Consider the following 14,989-nt stretch of genomic DNA (forward strand, 5'->3'; position numbering starts at 1 on the left):
AAAATATCCTAAATTTAATTAGATCTAAAACCAGGAATAGTTTATTTTTGAAAATCATTATCTTTCTTGAATGAGGCACTACTGTGTTTTTTTAATATCAAAAATCTACTGATTTCTCACTGTACTATTATCTAATTATTACTTCTTATATTGATGTACAAGTTTACTGTTACCAGGAAATAGTCTATTTCCTTTGAAAGGCTCAATGAAATGTTTGCTTTTAGCTTATTGTATCCAAGATATCTTTTACAATTATGATTAACCACTTCCTCTTGGATTCAATGCTTTGTTTGTAAACTTTAAAAAATTAAAATCAAAATATCTATTATTAACTAAAATGAAATTTCACATTTTGTACACTATATATTTGTACACACACAAAAAAAAGGTGACCAATTTTTAGGTTAAAATTAAATAGCATGATGTATACTTAAACTTCAAATTTTATATTAAAACAGTGGGTGTCACCGTCAATATTTTACAGTAACACATATTCCAGCAAATAATTTTTCTAATTTCTCACCCCACACACCTATTCATTTAGAGGTTTTTGATAGGCATTGAGTGATAATTGACATGTTTTGTTTTTTTAAAAGAAATTGTTGTCATAGAAGGCAAACGATTTATTGGCTTCTCTTTCACATTTCCAGACCTCACAAATCACTATTCAGGATTAAGGTTTTGTGGAATGAACGATTTACAGATAGGCAGCTCTACATTCACTAGATGCAAGTAATAAATATAGATAGATTAGAAACGTTTTACTGATCAGGCTACCTCTACTTGGGTAATCGTAGCAAAAATACTATTTCTTTATTAAAAACTTTCCAAAATTATTTAAATATTAAAATCGACTTAACTTCCGTATCCCGCTCCTGAGATGCAGCGTTCGTTCTAATTACGAATGGATATAGTTTGTCCTACTGGAGCACCGGTAAGAAAAAGCCGATCCATCTTCCTTGGGATTGGATGTTGCCGTAGTTACACTTTGTTTGGAGCCTCTGGGCGCTGTCTTCCAACCGAGCCCAGGAATTGAGCTGCTGGTGGGTGAGCCGGGGCCCCTCAAGGCAGGGGTTCTTGGTGTGGGAGCACAGGTAGTGCTGTGGGAGCGCACGGAGCCAGGTCCCTCTCCGCTAAGGCCAGGCTTTAGGGCAAAGCGGGGAGGAGGACCGCGGGACGTAGGGGTAGCCGCGCGACTCTGGGGGGCTCGAGCCTCCCTGTAGTTCTGGAGATTTGGGCAGCTCACCCCAAACTCGAAGAGCCACTCTATCTAGTGGGCCTTCGATAATTACTTTTTTTTTTTTTTTTTTTTTTTTTTACCGCCGTTAAGTGACACTGTCTCCCTCTCTCCCTCCCAATCTTCTCTCTGTTCCTTTTGCTTGCTTCCTTTTTTCATATATAATTTTCATGACTACCTTTTAAAGTAGAGTTTGTTCCCCTTTCTTTATAATTGAACTACAGTTGAAGAGTGGAGTTCCTTAAGATTTCCTACGTGTGGAAGCTTTAGTCAAGTCTAAGTGATTTATTGTCAACTTGAAGTGGCTTAGTGTAGCCCATTTGCCCTGGGATCCATCTAAGCCTCTCCGGTAACCACTAGCTGAAGGAGGCTATCGGGGGCTTGAAATGCAGCCAGTCAGAATTGAAATGTGCCATGCGTGTAAAATACACATCAGGTATTGAATAATTAGTATGCAAAACAAGAATGTAAACTTTTTACATTGATCTTAATAGTTTTTATTGATTACATGTTGAAATAGTATTTTGGATAAAATGAGTTAAATAAAATATATTATTGAGATTAATTTCACCTTTTTCTGGTTGCTTTTTTAAAAGTTGCTACTAGGAATTTAAAATTACATATGTGTTCAAATATGTAATTAGGCAGGGCTGATCTAAAGAGCCAGTAGATGAGCAGAGTGGTACATACAATGGAAGTGACTCTTCCTTATTTTCCTGCCTTTCAACATAAAGTTTTGGTTACCTGTGCATTCTGCTATATAGCCACATTAAAACAAACAAACAACAAACAAACAAAGAAAAAACTAATTTCCACCTAACAAAGCTTTGAATTGCACTTTAAGTTAGTTTGATTGCAGGATAGCATTTTACACTGGTAGTGTTGTTTTGTTTTCCTTTGGAGGAGAGAGGATAAAATTTAGTATTTTTAAACCAACTTTTAAAATTATAAAAGTAGCACCTATTCATTATTTAAAAAATCACCTAGCATAAAGGTATGAAATGGAAATTAACAGGTCCCCAGTGTCTTTCAGAAAGTTTCTATGTCTAAAAATTGTGTGTATGTATGTATGTGGTTACGTAAAAGTGATGTTACTCTGCCTATTTTTCTGCCACTTTTTTCAGTCATTCCTTCTTGGCTACCTTTCCAAAGGAGAACAGTAAATGTATTTTTTTAAAGATTTGTATATTATTCCATTCTTGGATCCATTATAATTTATTTAACTGTTTTCTTAGTACTTAGGATATCTTTAATTAATTTTTTTTATTAGTTTCAGGTGTACAAAACAATGCAATAGACATTTCACCCCTCACAAAGTGATAACCCCCTTCTCCAATCTATTGCCTGTCTGACATCGTATATATCTATTGCAATTCCATTGACTCTATTCCCTATGCTATACACCATATCCTGTGACTATATATATTAAATTATAGTTGACATACAATATCATTCAACTTCACCTTCAGGTGTACAGTGCAGTGGTCAAGCATCTACACCATCCATGAAGTGGTCTCCCTAATAAGAAATGTTCCCATATGACACCCTACAAAATCTTTGCAACATTATTGATTATATTCCGCAAACTGTCTTTCATATCACCGTGGCAATATTGTAGCTACCAATTTGTGCTTCCTAATCCCTTCCCCTTCTTCCTCATCCACACCCCCGTCCCTTCTAACAACCATCAGTTTTTCCTCTATATCTGAGACTATTTCTGTTTACTTTGCTCATTTATCCAGATCTTTAGATTGCACCTATAAGTGAGATCATATGGTATTTATCTTTCTCTGACTGACTGTTTCACTTAGCATAATGTTCTCTACGTCCATCCATATCATTGCAAATGGTAAGATTACATTCTTCTTTATGGCCAAGTAATACTCCGTTGTATAAATGTACCACAGTTTCTTAATCCAGTCGTCTACCGATGGGCACTTCGGTTGTTTCCAAGTTTTGGCTATTGTAAATAATGCCACAGTAAACATAGGGGTGCATATATTTTTTTGAATTAGCATCTTGGATTTATCTGGATAGATACCTAAGAGTGGAATTGCTGGGTCGTAAAGTAGTTCCATTTCCAGTTTTTTGAGATACTTCCATACTGATTTCCATAGTGGCTGCACCAATCTGCGATCCAACCAATAGTGCACTAGGGTTCCCTTTACTCTACAACCTTGCCAGCACTTGTTGTTTGTTGATTTATTGATGATAGCCACTCGGACTGGAGTGAGGTGGTATCTCATTGTGGTTTTTATTTGCATTTCTCTAATGATTAGTGAGGTAGAGCATTTCATATGGCTGTTGGCCATCTGAATGTCCTCTTCAGAGAAATGTCTCTTCATGTTCTCTGCCCATTTTTTAATTGGGTTGCTTGGCTTTAATTAAATTTTATTGATGCAATTGTAGGTTCACATCCAGTTTTAAGAAATAATACAGAAATATCCCTTGTGTACGCTGTATAGTGTCTCCCAATGGTAATATTTTGTAAACTATATAATATCATGACTGGGATATTAATATTGATACAATATCCTTATCTTATTCAGATTTCCTCAATTTTACTTGTACTCATTTGTGTGTATATGTTCTATACGTTTGTATTATCTGAATATACTCCCTTACCTACTACCACAATCAAAATACTAAACAGTTCCAACACTACAAGGATCTCTCATGTTGCCCTTTTATCACCATAACCCCCTTTTTCCAACCCAGTGTACCCCCAGCTCCTGGCTTCCACTAATCTGTTCTCCATTTATAAGATTGTGTAATTTTAAAAATGTTATAGAAATGGAATCATACAGTTATGTAATGCTTTGGTTACTCAGCATAGTTCGTGGAGATTCATCGTATCTGTGCCGTGTATTGTGGCATGTATCAGTTCATTTGTTTTATTGTTGAGTGTTATTCCATGGTAGGCATGTACTAGAGTTTTTTTAACATTAACCTTTTGAGGGACATTTTGGTTGTTTTCAGGTTGGGACTATTATGAATAAAACTGTTGTGAACCCTCATGTACAAATCTTGGTGTGAACATAAGTTCTCTTATACGTATTTTAATCTCTGAATATTCAAGCTGTTCAAAGGTATTTTGCCATTAATCATTTCCGTAAGGGTGAGTTTTACTGTGGAGTATCTTGGTTCAGGAAGGTAAGCCAGCCCATTCCACGTAACTTTTCCCTTAGAGAATTAAAAGACTATTATTAGAATCGATCATTTTATAGTCAAACATTAAAGAAAAAAATGAATGAATGGGGAGATAAAACAATGTTCTTTAATATATAGTACATCCCTAGTGAGGTATGATAAAAGTTTGTTTAACTAAACCATGTTTACAAGAATAGTATTTGATTGGTATGACACATTAAAGAACCCATAAATTTTTTTGGCCTATTAGCCTCTTTAATGTTCTTTAAATGGTTCTGTGTTTTACTATGAAGGGCAATGGAAGACAATGACTCTGATGATGCAAAGCTCAAAGAAGAAATAGAAGCCGAGTTGGATAAAATCAGCATTACTTCCTTGGAAAAAGATGATATTGATAGTGATTCAAAATCAGAAACCCAGAGTGATGATAGTGATAAAGTAAGTATTAAGTGTTGGTCTTTTGAGCCTTTCAGCAGCAGTAAGCTTTTCAGGAGTATATTCCTTTCCCAATGGGTTTTATGTATTTATTTCGTTTTTCACCTTAGGATCACCTTTAAGCAATGTATATTGATAGCTATTTAAATATAAAAAAATATGTTGAAAATAGAAATCACCATATGTATATATATGTGCATTTTTGGGTAAAATTAGGGTTATACTATATTATGTATATATATGTTTGCATATATATTTGTATCCTGCTATTTTATTTACTCATGAACATTCTAATTTGATCATATATAGGTAAAAAGCAAAATTTATATGAAATCTTTAAACCTATAGAAAGTTACTGTTTGAGAATCAAACATATTATCTTGTCATATGTGTATTTTCCCTGTTTATATGCTTAGAAAATTTATTAATGGATTCATTCTTTTATATTAAAATCCTTAATCCAATGGGAATTTATTTTCAGGTATATTATGTAATGAGGATCTAATTTGAAATTTTCTCATGTTTCACTTGTTTTGTGATCCACTTCTCAATTGATGTTTCATATCTTTTGTTTATATTTAGTTGTTATATATATAATCTATCCAAGGTTACCTATTCCTTTCTATTATTCTATTAATTTTTGCCCCATTGTAATTTTACATTTTTAAATATCAAATAGGTTAAATTCCTTTAGTTGTTTTGCTGTTTCAAAATCTTCTTAAATAAGTCTATCCCAAAAATACTCATTTGCAAAGTTTCAAAAAATAATTACACTTTGGGTTTCAATTAGGATTTCAGTAATCTACATATTACTTTTGGAAAAAATAATATTTTTACATTACTGTGTCTTTTTATCTACAGCTAATTTAAGTGAAAAGAAAAATCCTGAGATTCTTCATTTGATTATGAAATTCAAAAGAGTCATGGATAATTCATGACACTTGAAAATGAAAAGTAAATTTTGACCAAGTGTATTTGTTTGAACTATGCTCTTTATATGGTGCCTTTTATCTTTTTTACACATTCTGCTCAAATTTTGGGTGTGGAATGAAGAAGGGAATAATTGACACATAGTTTTTTGATAAACAGTATTATAGTTTCTTTCATTATTGAAACTTTTAGGATTTAGATGAATTACCTGAGTCAGTTCTTCATTGTATTAACATCATAAAGAATAAGAGTAAAACAGCTGAAGAACTCATTCTTCAGGACTTAGAAGATACTGATGTTTTAAGTAAGTATAGTTTTCATCTGCTTGGCAGATAAGTTTTCTGTAAGTATGAGTAATTTATAATTTAGAAAATCAAACCACTTGAAGTTCTGATCTCTTATGCATATGTATATATGCATACATATATATGTGTATACATATATATGTATGCATATATATATATATGCATATATATATGCGCATATATATATATACACTTAACTCTAATATAATGTCTAATATGTTGGACTGTTCAATTTAGTTTATTTACTCATTTTCTGTACTACCTTCCGTATGTCTCCAATAAATACTAGCCACCAACATTTGTTTTCACCAATCCTAATTAAAACCAGACATTCTATTTATATTAAAGAAAAGAAAACTAATTTTGGGACTGTCTTTTTGAAGAAAAATATAATTGATATAAAAAGCCAATCTTTATTTTCTTCAACTGAGCAAATTTACTCCTTGGAATTATTCTAATAATAATAGAGTAATCGAAGATTTAACTAGAATTAATCATGGTTTGGTTTAATGAAAAATGGCAACAACTTAAATGTTCAACAGGACCTTGGTGTGTTCAACAATACACCCATTCAAAAACATGGCTTAGACAAATATTTAATGACCTAAGAAATATTCACGGTATGTTATTAAAATTGGTAGAAAATTCAATGTTATTTATGCAAGACAATTATTTAATGACATAAGAAATATTCATGATACATTATTAAAATTGTTATAAAAATCAATGTCACTTATGCAAATATTAGCATACGTTATAATGTGGATATTCATAGATCTTCATTCAACAAATATTGCTGTGGGACAGTGTTGTTCAAATCATTCTAGCCACTGAAAATACAGCCGAGAACAAAACAGGCAAAGGTTCTACTCTCCTGTTCTAATGTTCCAGTGTGAGGAGAAAGGCAATAGGCAAATAAATAAATATATAATGTTTCAAGAGATAATTGCTATGAAGGCAAACAATCAATGTAAAGGGATAGAGTTTGGAGGTTGCTGTTTTAGATAAAGTAGTCAGGGAAAGCTCCTCTGAAGAAGTGCTAGTTGAACAATGACTGAGAAGGTATCTTAATGAGTAAGAAGATGAGCCACGAGGACATCCAGTGAGCTGGTGTTCCAGAAAGAGGGAATTGTAAAGGCTGAGGCCCCTTGAGTGGGCTTAATGTGTTTGAAGAACAGTAAGCCTTCATAACTGTATATAATACCAGGGATCAGATCATATAGGGCTCTTATAAACCATGGTGTGGAAATGCAATTCTGTTATGCATATATGAAGGTTTTTGAGTAAGGAGTGACAGTATCTGACTTATATTTTGAGACAATCATTCTGGTGACTATAGATAAGATGTCTTGAGGTAACAAGAGTCTACACAAGACGATTTTGATAGTATGGTTAGACATGACAGTGATTTGAGTGGAAATGATGAAATGGTCACCTTCTAGAAACCATTTTTAAGGTAGAAGAACCAATAGGATTTATTGCTGGATTGGTATAAAAGGAAGAGAGGAAAGTGGCCCCAAGATTTTGTCCTGAGCATCTGTGTGAATAGATATGTAAACATTATAGATGCTTCAAATTTTGGCAGTGATTTTCTACAATTAAGTTATAGGGGACTTTAACTTTTTTTATATATTTTGAGTTACGTTTTATACAATGAAAATGTAAATATATTGGCAATTATATAGCTTAGTTATGAAAAAAATCAAAGGACCAATTATAGAAAATTAGTTACATAAAAGGTTATATAACTCCAATTGTAGCAGTGGTTTAGAAAATTATGAGAAGATCACCTGTTTTTTAATTCTTCACCATTTTTCTGTTGTTTTGAGTTACTGATCAAGAATATACTATGATAGGATTTGAGATTAAAGGATGATGCATGGGTTTCGGATTTTAACATGTTATGCCCTACTCTAGTATTTAAAGTTATGATATTTTTTTTCTTTCTCTAGGCTGTAGTTATGGAGCAACTTCTAATAATCATAGGCATTTAAGGATAGAATTATCAACTGAATGTAAAGAAAATCCAGGCCAATTAATGAAGGTATATGTTCAGCATTTGACTAGAAGTACTCACTGTCACAGTGAGAAATTTACTTTTCCCTCTTAGGATGGTATTTCACTGATTTAACGTTCACTGATTTAAAAATAAATTGTAGTTAAGAATATCATTTTTGGTTTTATGTTTTCTTGGCATACAATACAAAACCACTCAAACTTAATCTTTAAAAATATTAGAAATAGTGATTTGAAGCATCAATACTTGTGAATTGAATGTGCTGTAGATAAAACAGAACTGCAGTGCATGATATTTTTCCCTAAAAACTGAGGAAAATAATGAATGTAGTCTGTTGTTTATTACCTTGCTAAGGAATGTACTGTGTTCCAGCAGAGACTTTAAATATTCTATAGAAACTTTAAACTTAGAACATCTTATGTTACTTTTTTAAAGATAAAATTAAATATCCCTGAAAAAGTCAGAATTAAGGAGATTTAGCTAGCATTTTTGGTTAACCTCTCCATCTCCCCCAGAATATATTTACAGGAAAATCTCTTCTACAATTCAGCATCTTGAATTAATTTTTAACTCTCATTTTACCTAACTCTATTTTTTTTTTAATCTAACTCTATACCTACTTCCTAAGATGTCTAAAATAATATGAAAATTATTTACGTGTATGTCTATTACTCTTTTTTTGGTAACACTGAAACTTAAAATATTAGTTTTGAGTTATCATACTGCCATTCCATTGGAATAGAGAACCTATATCTTTCCAACTAGATTATAGTGGATATCTAATTATGGACAAGTATTCATCAAAATTACGACTTATGTATAATTCAGATTAAAGTAGAGAATGGTTCTGTTTTTTAGATATACTGAATATATTAGCAATTTGTATAGGTGACCAATAACTACAGATAAGACAGATAGAAGTGTATGAGGAGGAAAACAAATATTAGTAGAAACATTCTGAAATTATTGTCAGTTTAATTGAATGTTGTGGATTAAATTATAGAGTGATTAGAGTTCTGCAAAACATAAAGAGGGTAAAATACAATCGGCTTGCATAGTAAAACCATTTTTATTCACCATAAAGACAATAATTACTAATGTGCTATAGAATTATATTTGAGAGAGGTTTGAAGTAAATAAAGTTCTGGACATGTGTATATAAATATTTAATATATTATTAAAATGATAGATTTACTATTTTGGTTTTCTTTAATCATTGGTACTCTTTTAACCTCTTAGATATTATCTGAAATAGAAAAGGAAGAATTTCTGAGAAGTAAAACCCAGTGTGGCAGTCCTGAGTCTGTTCCAGAGCCTGGTCCTCATGACTTGCTTGTAGATGAACATGTTTTGCCAGGTGGATTAAACTGCTCAATTATATTTTTAATAAATTTTATCTGATCATAGCCATCTAATAAAATTTAGAATTTTTTTCTTTTGACAAAGTAAAGCACAATCACAATATTGGAAATTATGCCTTTACTTATTTAATTACATATTCTCATAGTCTTCTTTATACTTCCTAAATAAATTTGATTTAAATATATTTATAATTTTTCCACATATATAACTGACTGCAATAGATATACCCAACCTTCAATTTATTAAGTGGCTCTTACCTACACACAGGCATGCATGCGCGCGTGCACACACACACACACACACACACATTATGTTTTTATATTAAGTTTTATGAAATACCTTAAGACAAGTTATGTGTTTTTTTTTTTATTAACTGTAATGGAATTTCCATGTATATTCAAGACTATATTTTTGTGTATTTTATCACTTTTTTGCTTTGGTGATATGCTGAAATTATTCCTTCATTTCAAAATTACTTTAATGCTTTACATTGGATCACTTTTGACAGGTTTGATCTTAAAAAAATAATAATATTCCTCTTCATGAGTGCAGATGATGGTGAAATAAATTTTGGATACTATGAAGTGGAGGAAAGATGTAGGCAATCTTTTGAGGCGTGGCAAGACAAACAAAAAGAACTAGAAGACCAAGAGAAAGAAACACTCAAAGCTCAGAGGCAGAGAGAAGAAAAGCAATTTCAAGAAGAAGAAGAAAAGAGACATTCCTGGATGAAACAATTTGAAATTGAAAAGAATAAATTAGAGGCTATTCAGAAGGTAAGAGTGCTTTGGTACTCTTGGTTTTTGTTTTTCATACATTTTTTTTTTTTTGAACCACAGCTATTTCTGAAGTGTATTGATATTTTGGATTGTAGTGTAGACTGAGCTCTGTTCTATGGCTTTTAATTACTCCGGATAATAGAAGCGATTGACTATAAATTGACAACATTTAATATGAGCTCGTTGATTAGTTTTTGTTGGAGCTAAACAAAATTAGTTTTTGTTGGAACATTGGAATTTCAGGTACTGCTTTGAATTATGGGAATGCTTAGATTCTATGAGATTTCAAAAAGCATCTAAGAAAGGCTGATATTTACAGCGTAAATTGTTGCTTTTTTATACCCTTCTAATAGTAGGAAAAGGTAACAGAATTTTACTGATACACAATGCGGTCTGATAAATAGCAATTCTGTAAGACATATTTGGCTAAAAATGTTCAAGCATGTAGATGATGCTTTTGTAATTCATCTATCTTCATAACTGAGCTAATCCCTTTGACTAGAAATTTTTTGGTGTGGAGGAGTTTTGTGTTGTTTTTATTTTGGGTTTCTGCCTGCCATCACCCAGGAGGTCTACACTCTCAGGTGATGGTAGTGGCATATTGAGAAACTGGTAGATTTTTAGGACCCTACTGGGGGCTATCAGAATCTTCAGAATGTTTACATAGCAGGCAGGACTGACTTCTCTGTCTTAGATCACTTAAGTTGACTTAGATATTACTCAGAACTTGGCTAGATTTGAGTGTTCCATGTATAGAAAGAACATTGGCGCATGCTCACCTGGGCAGTTCAGCGTATTCTAAGCCTCCAAGTTGAGTACATTGCATTTCCTAATTATATAGAAAATAAACAGATTAAAAATAATTATAATATTGTAGGACCGCTTTGGTCATGGCTTTTTTAGTAGTATACTATTGATCTTTAGCTTTCCTTTGGGTATAGTTACCTTCCCACACACTAAATTAATGTGGTCATTTCCATCATAAAATCATGATTTTCAAAAAATGACAGTAGGTTGAATGAATTCCTTAATGCATGCTTTCTTATGCCTTGGGGCTTAAAAGTGTTCCAGAAGGGTCATTCCATAATTTTATAATGATGTTTTAAATACATTACTTTCTTCCTTTTAGTGTTTTTTTTCCTGTGTCTTTTGTTAGCATCCTTCTCTTACTCCCCAAAACTGCTATTGCAAATCTCTTTCCATAAAAGTTCCACCTCATTATTAGCATATCATCACACAACATTTTTGCATCAATGGACTTCCTCTCCTTTCTAACCCCATGTGTATTTAGCATCAACCTCTATATTCACCCTTTTTTTTTTTTTGCCTTTGCTTCTATCTCAGTAACAAAGATTTTTACCTTCTACCAAAGGTTAGTTTTTCCTTCTCTGTTCTATATTCTATCATTTTCCAGTTTACCCCTGGTTTTTCCTACATGCGAAACACCTCATCAACTTCCTCCTTTCTTATTGTTTATAAGCGTGTTGATTTTCTCCCATCGTACAAACGAAACAAAGGAAAAACCATGCGATCACCTTTGCCCATATATCTCACGTTAGCTTTACTCATCATAGTCAGGCTTCTTAAAAGAGTCGTTATTTTTGCTATATCCGTTTCCTTGCCTCTCATTATTGTAAGCCTGCTAGGTGTTTACCAACATCCCACTGAGTGAAACTGCTTGTGATAATAATAACCAACAGCTTCTGGGTTTATACTCACAGGTTCTTTTCCAGTTCTTGTTTTGGCCTCTGTAGCAATTTATACCAGTAAAACATTGTTGACTATTTCTGTTTCTTGGCTTCTCTGGGACCATATTGACTTGATTCTTTCTTACATGTTTGGAAGTTCCTCCTTTTTAAGCTTCTGTTTTCTCTCTCCTTGAATGGAGTACTCAAGACTTTCCTTCTTTGTCCGTCTTTTTCTTATTCCATATGCTTTGTCTCTCAGTAATCTCATCCTTAGCCTTGGCTGCTCAGAACCAAGTCTATATTTATAACAACAACAAAGAAGTGAACTACGTAACTCTCCTACAGGTGCGTCACAGTCGGAACTTAATGTACCTAAAACTGAGTGCGTTGTCTTTCTTTCTGAATCATTCTCCTCCTCTGGTATTCACTAATTTGATGAGCCATACTACCAGCATAGCCCAAGCTAGAACAGTGAGGACTGTTTTTGATCTTCCCTCTCTCCTATTACCCTCTTCCTTTTAAGAGTTTTATTATCCATCTTTCCATCCATATAGGTACTGCTCCTTCATACTTTAGGATAGCCTAACGTCTAGCTTGGAATGTTTACTGTACTCTAATTGTTCACCCTACTTTTAATCATCCACAAATTCACCCACCATAGTGCTAGCTGAAGGATATTTATTAAAAAACAACAAAAAAAATGCACATTGTTTTCCTTCATAGATGCTATCAAAAGTTCCCAGAGCTCATACATGGTAATGTCCAAAGAAGTTTTCCCACTTCCTTCATAGGCAGTCATTTAACAATCTGTGGCAATTTCATGTTTACATTGTCTTTGTGTCTGTTCTGGCTTCTGCCACCGGCTCTACAGAAGGCCCTTACTGATTCTCACGTGGGCTTCTCTAGTACCTACCTTAGTGATCTCCTTAGTGTCCTTGGCTTTTTGTCTCTCACTCTAGCTAATGTAACATTATGATTGCCCTAAAAGCAGAGCTATAATTTTCCTAGTTCAAAAACATTTAATAAATGTCACTGTAAACTATTGAAAGCCTAGTCATTTCAAATACAATCTTCTGCATGAAACCTTTATGATCTTCCAATGATAAGACCTATTTCTACTGTGATTCTTTATAGTCTTCTCTTACAATAAGCTTATCTTGCTAAATTTGGGGTAATGTGTGAACTTGTGATAGGGAAAATCTTAAAGAGATTATATTTTACTGATTATTCTTCAGATCCCTAACAAAATATGTTATAATAAAAAGTTATTAAAAGAAAATCATTATCCACTGAACTAGTTTATTATATAAATTAAATGGGATGATGTAGAGAGAAAAATATTGTAATGCAAAGCCCATTTTACAAACGTTATTATTTATAATTTTTACATTGCCCAATAGTATTTCTAGCCAATGCTCTTTATTATGTGAATAAACATATTCAAATAAGTAAAACAACTTTCCCAGGTTCCAAACATCTTTATCTATTCAAAATGAGGACCCTAGCTATCATTTATATGACACTTTAGATTAAGATTAAAGATGTTATCCCAGTACTAATAACTGAAAATCAATGGGTGAGTTATTTTAACCATTATTTAGAAATATATGTAGTGAGAATTACATATAATGAACATAATGTTCTTTGATATGTGAATATGATATTTTAATATTGTCATCTGTTTAGCAAGAACAGGAGAAGATGAATGATGAACTCCATAAAGAAGAGAAAATGTGGAAAGAGAAATTTAAACAGCATGAGGTATCTATTAGTTGTTTTTACTCAGTGCAATAATCATTTTTCCTTTAAAATAAATGACAGTGCTTGAAATAGACATTTTAAAATAATATTGCCTAACTGGTATAAGATTTAATTTACTAAAGCTTTAAACATTCATTAATCATTAGAAACTCTTCTCGAAATGGAATGCCCTGAAAATTAATATAAACTGGTTAGTGAGTGAGCATGTTTATATAAAATTATAATTCTAAAATTTCTTTTGAGGTTGGAGGAAACATGTAATTATGAACATATCATTACGATTGAAAATTACTGCATTTCTTGAACACAATTCATTGAATGTGCTAAATAGCCCCATTAAATGTAAGATGATTCCGATAACACATTTATTAAAATGTAACTTTATCCCAGTTTCCATATAAAATTATTTTAAGTAATTGCAAGTCTAAAGTAGATAAAATTTCCTATACTCCTGCTGTTCACCTTTCTTTGTATTTCCTTCAAGTCTGCCCTTTATTTATATAAACATACCCCAGAAAAGGTAGGTTTTTACTGGCTATACTTTTTTTTTAAATCATTTTTAAACAGCTTTATTAAGATTACATGCAACAAGCTACATTGTACTACCTACAATAAACTACACGTATTTAAAGTGTACAATTTGATTAATTTTAACATGTATAAATCATTCAAGCCATAACCACAAACAAAATACTGAACAATGACACCATATCTGTTTTCTTGCACCTTTTCTTAATCCCTCTTTCCTACCCTCTTCAGAAGCCCCTTTTCCCTCCCTAGACAACCACTGATCTGTTTTCTGAAATTATAGATTAATTTGTTTTCTATAATTTTACAGAAATGGAATATATACAGTTCTCTTTTGTCTGACTTCTTTCATTGAGCATACTTTTTTTTATATTGATCCATGTTCTTGCATATTTAAATTGTTTTTCCTGAGTAGTATTCCATCATAGGAATATACCTGAAATTGTTGATCTTGTCACCTATTGATGGATATTTGGGTTGTTTTCAGTTTATGGCTATTACAAATAATGCTTCTGTAGACATTCAATGTATAAATTTTTGTGTAGATAGATACTTTCACATCTCTTGGCTAAAAGCCTGGAAATGGATCATTGGATGGAATCATCGGTGAATATTTACCATTTAAAAACATTTTTTAAAGATTTGTATTAGAATATAGCTAACATACAATATTATGTTAGTTTCAGGTGTACACTATTGTTATTCAACATTTATTTACCTAAAGAAGTGATGAGTGTAAGTCTAGCATCAATCTGACACCATACTACATTATCACAATGTGTAGACTATGTTCCCCA

General features: G+C 32.3%; 1 protein-coding gene across 2 annotated transcripts in view; it reads left to right on the forward strand.

The window, feature by feature from the left end:
* Positions 1-893: 893 nt before the first annotated feature.
* The window catches only part of LRRIQ1 (leucine rich repeats and IQ motif containing 1), a 185,824-nt gene continuing 171,728 nt past the window's right edge, over positions 894-14,989 (forward strand). For both annotated transcript variants that reach the window (XM_033117564.1, XM_033117565.1), the window contains exons 1-7: positions 894-1,043; positions 4,681-4,825; positions 5,945-6,056; positions 8,010-8,101; positions 9,314-9,431; positions 9,989-10,212; positions 13,590-13,664. In XM_033117564.1, coding sequence (XP_032973455.1) covers positions 4,685-4,825; positions 5,945-6,056; positions 8,010-8,101; positions 9,314-9,431; positions 9,989-10,212; positions 13,590-13,664 — 762 coding nt within the window. In that variant the 5' untranslated portion in view covers positions 894-1,043; positions 4,681-4,684. The remainder of the gene's footprint in view (positions 1,044-4,680; positions 4,826-5,944; positions 6,057-8,009; positions 8,102-9,313; positions 9,432-9,988; positions 10,213-13,589; positions 13,665-14,989) is intronic.

The sequence above is a fragment of the Rhinolophus ferrumequinum genome, chromosome 10, assembly GCF_004115265.2.
Source record: "Rhinolophus ferrumequinum isolate MPI-CBG mRhiFer1 chromosome 10, mRhiFer1_v1.p, whole genome shotgun sequence".
NCBI classification, from domain to species: Eukaryota; Metazoa; Chordata; class Mammalia; order Chiroptera; family Rhinolophidae; genus Rhinolophus; species Rhinolophus ferrumequinum.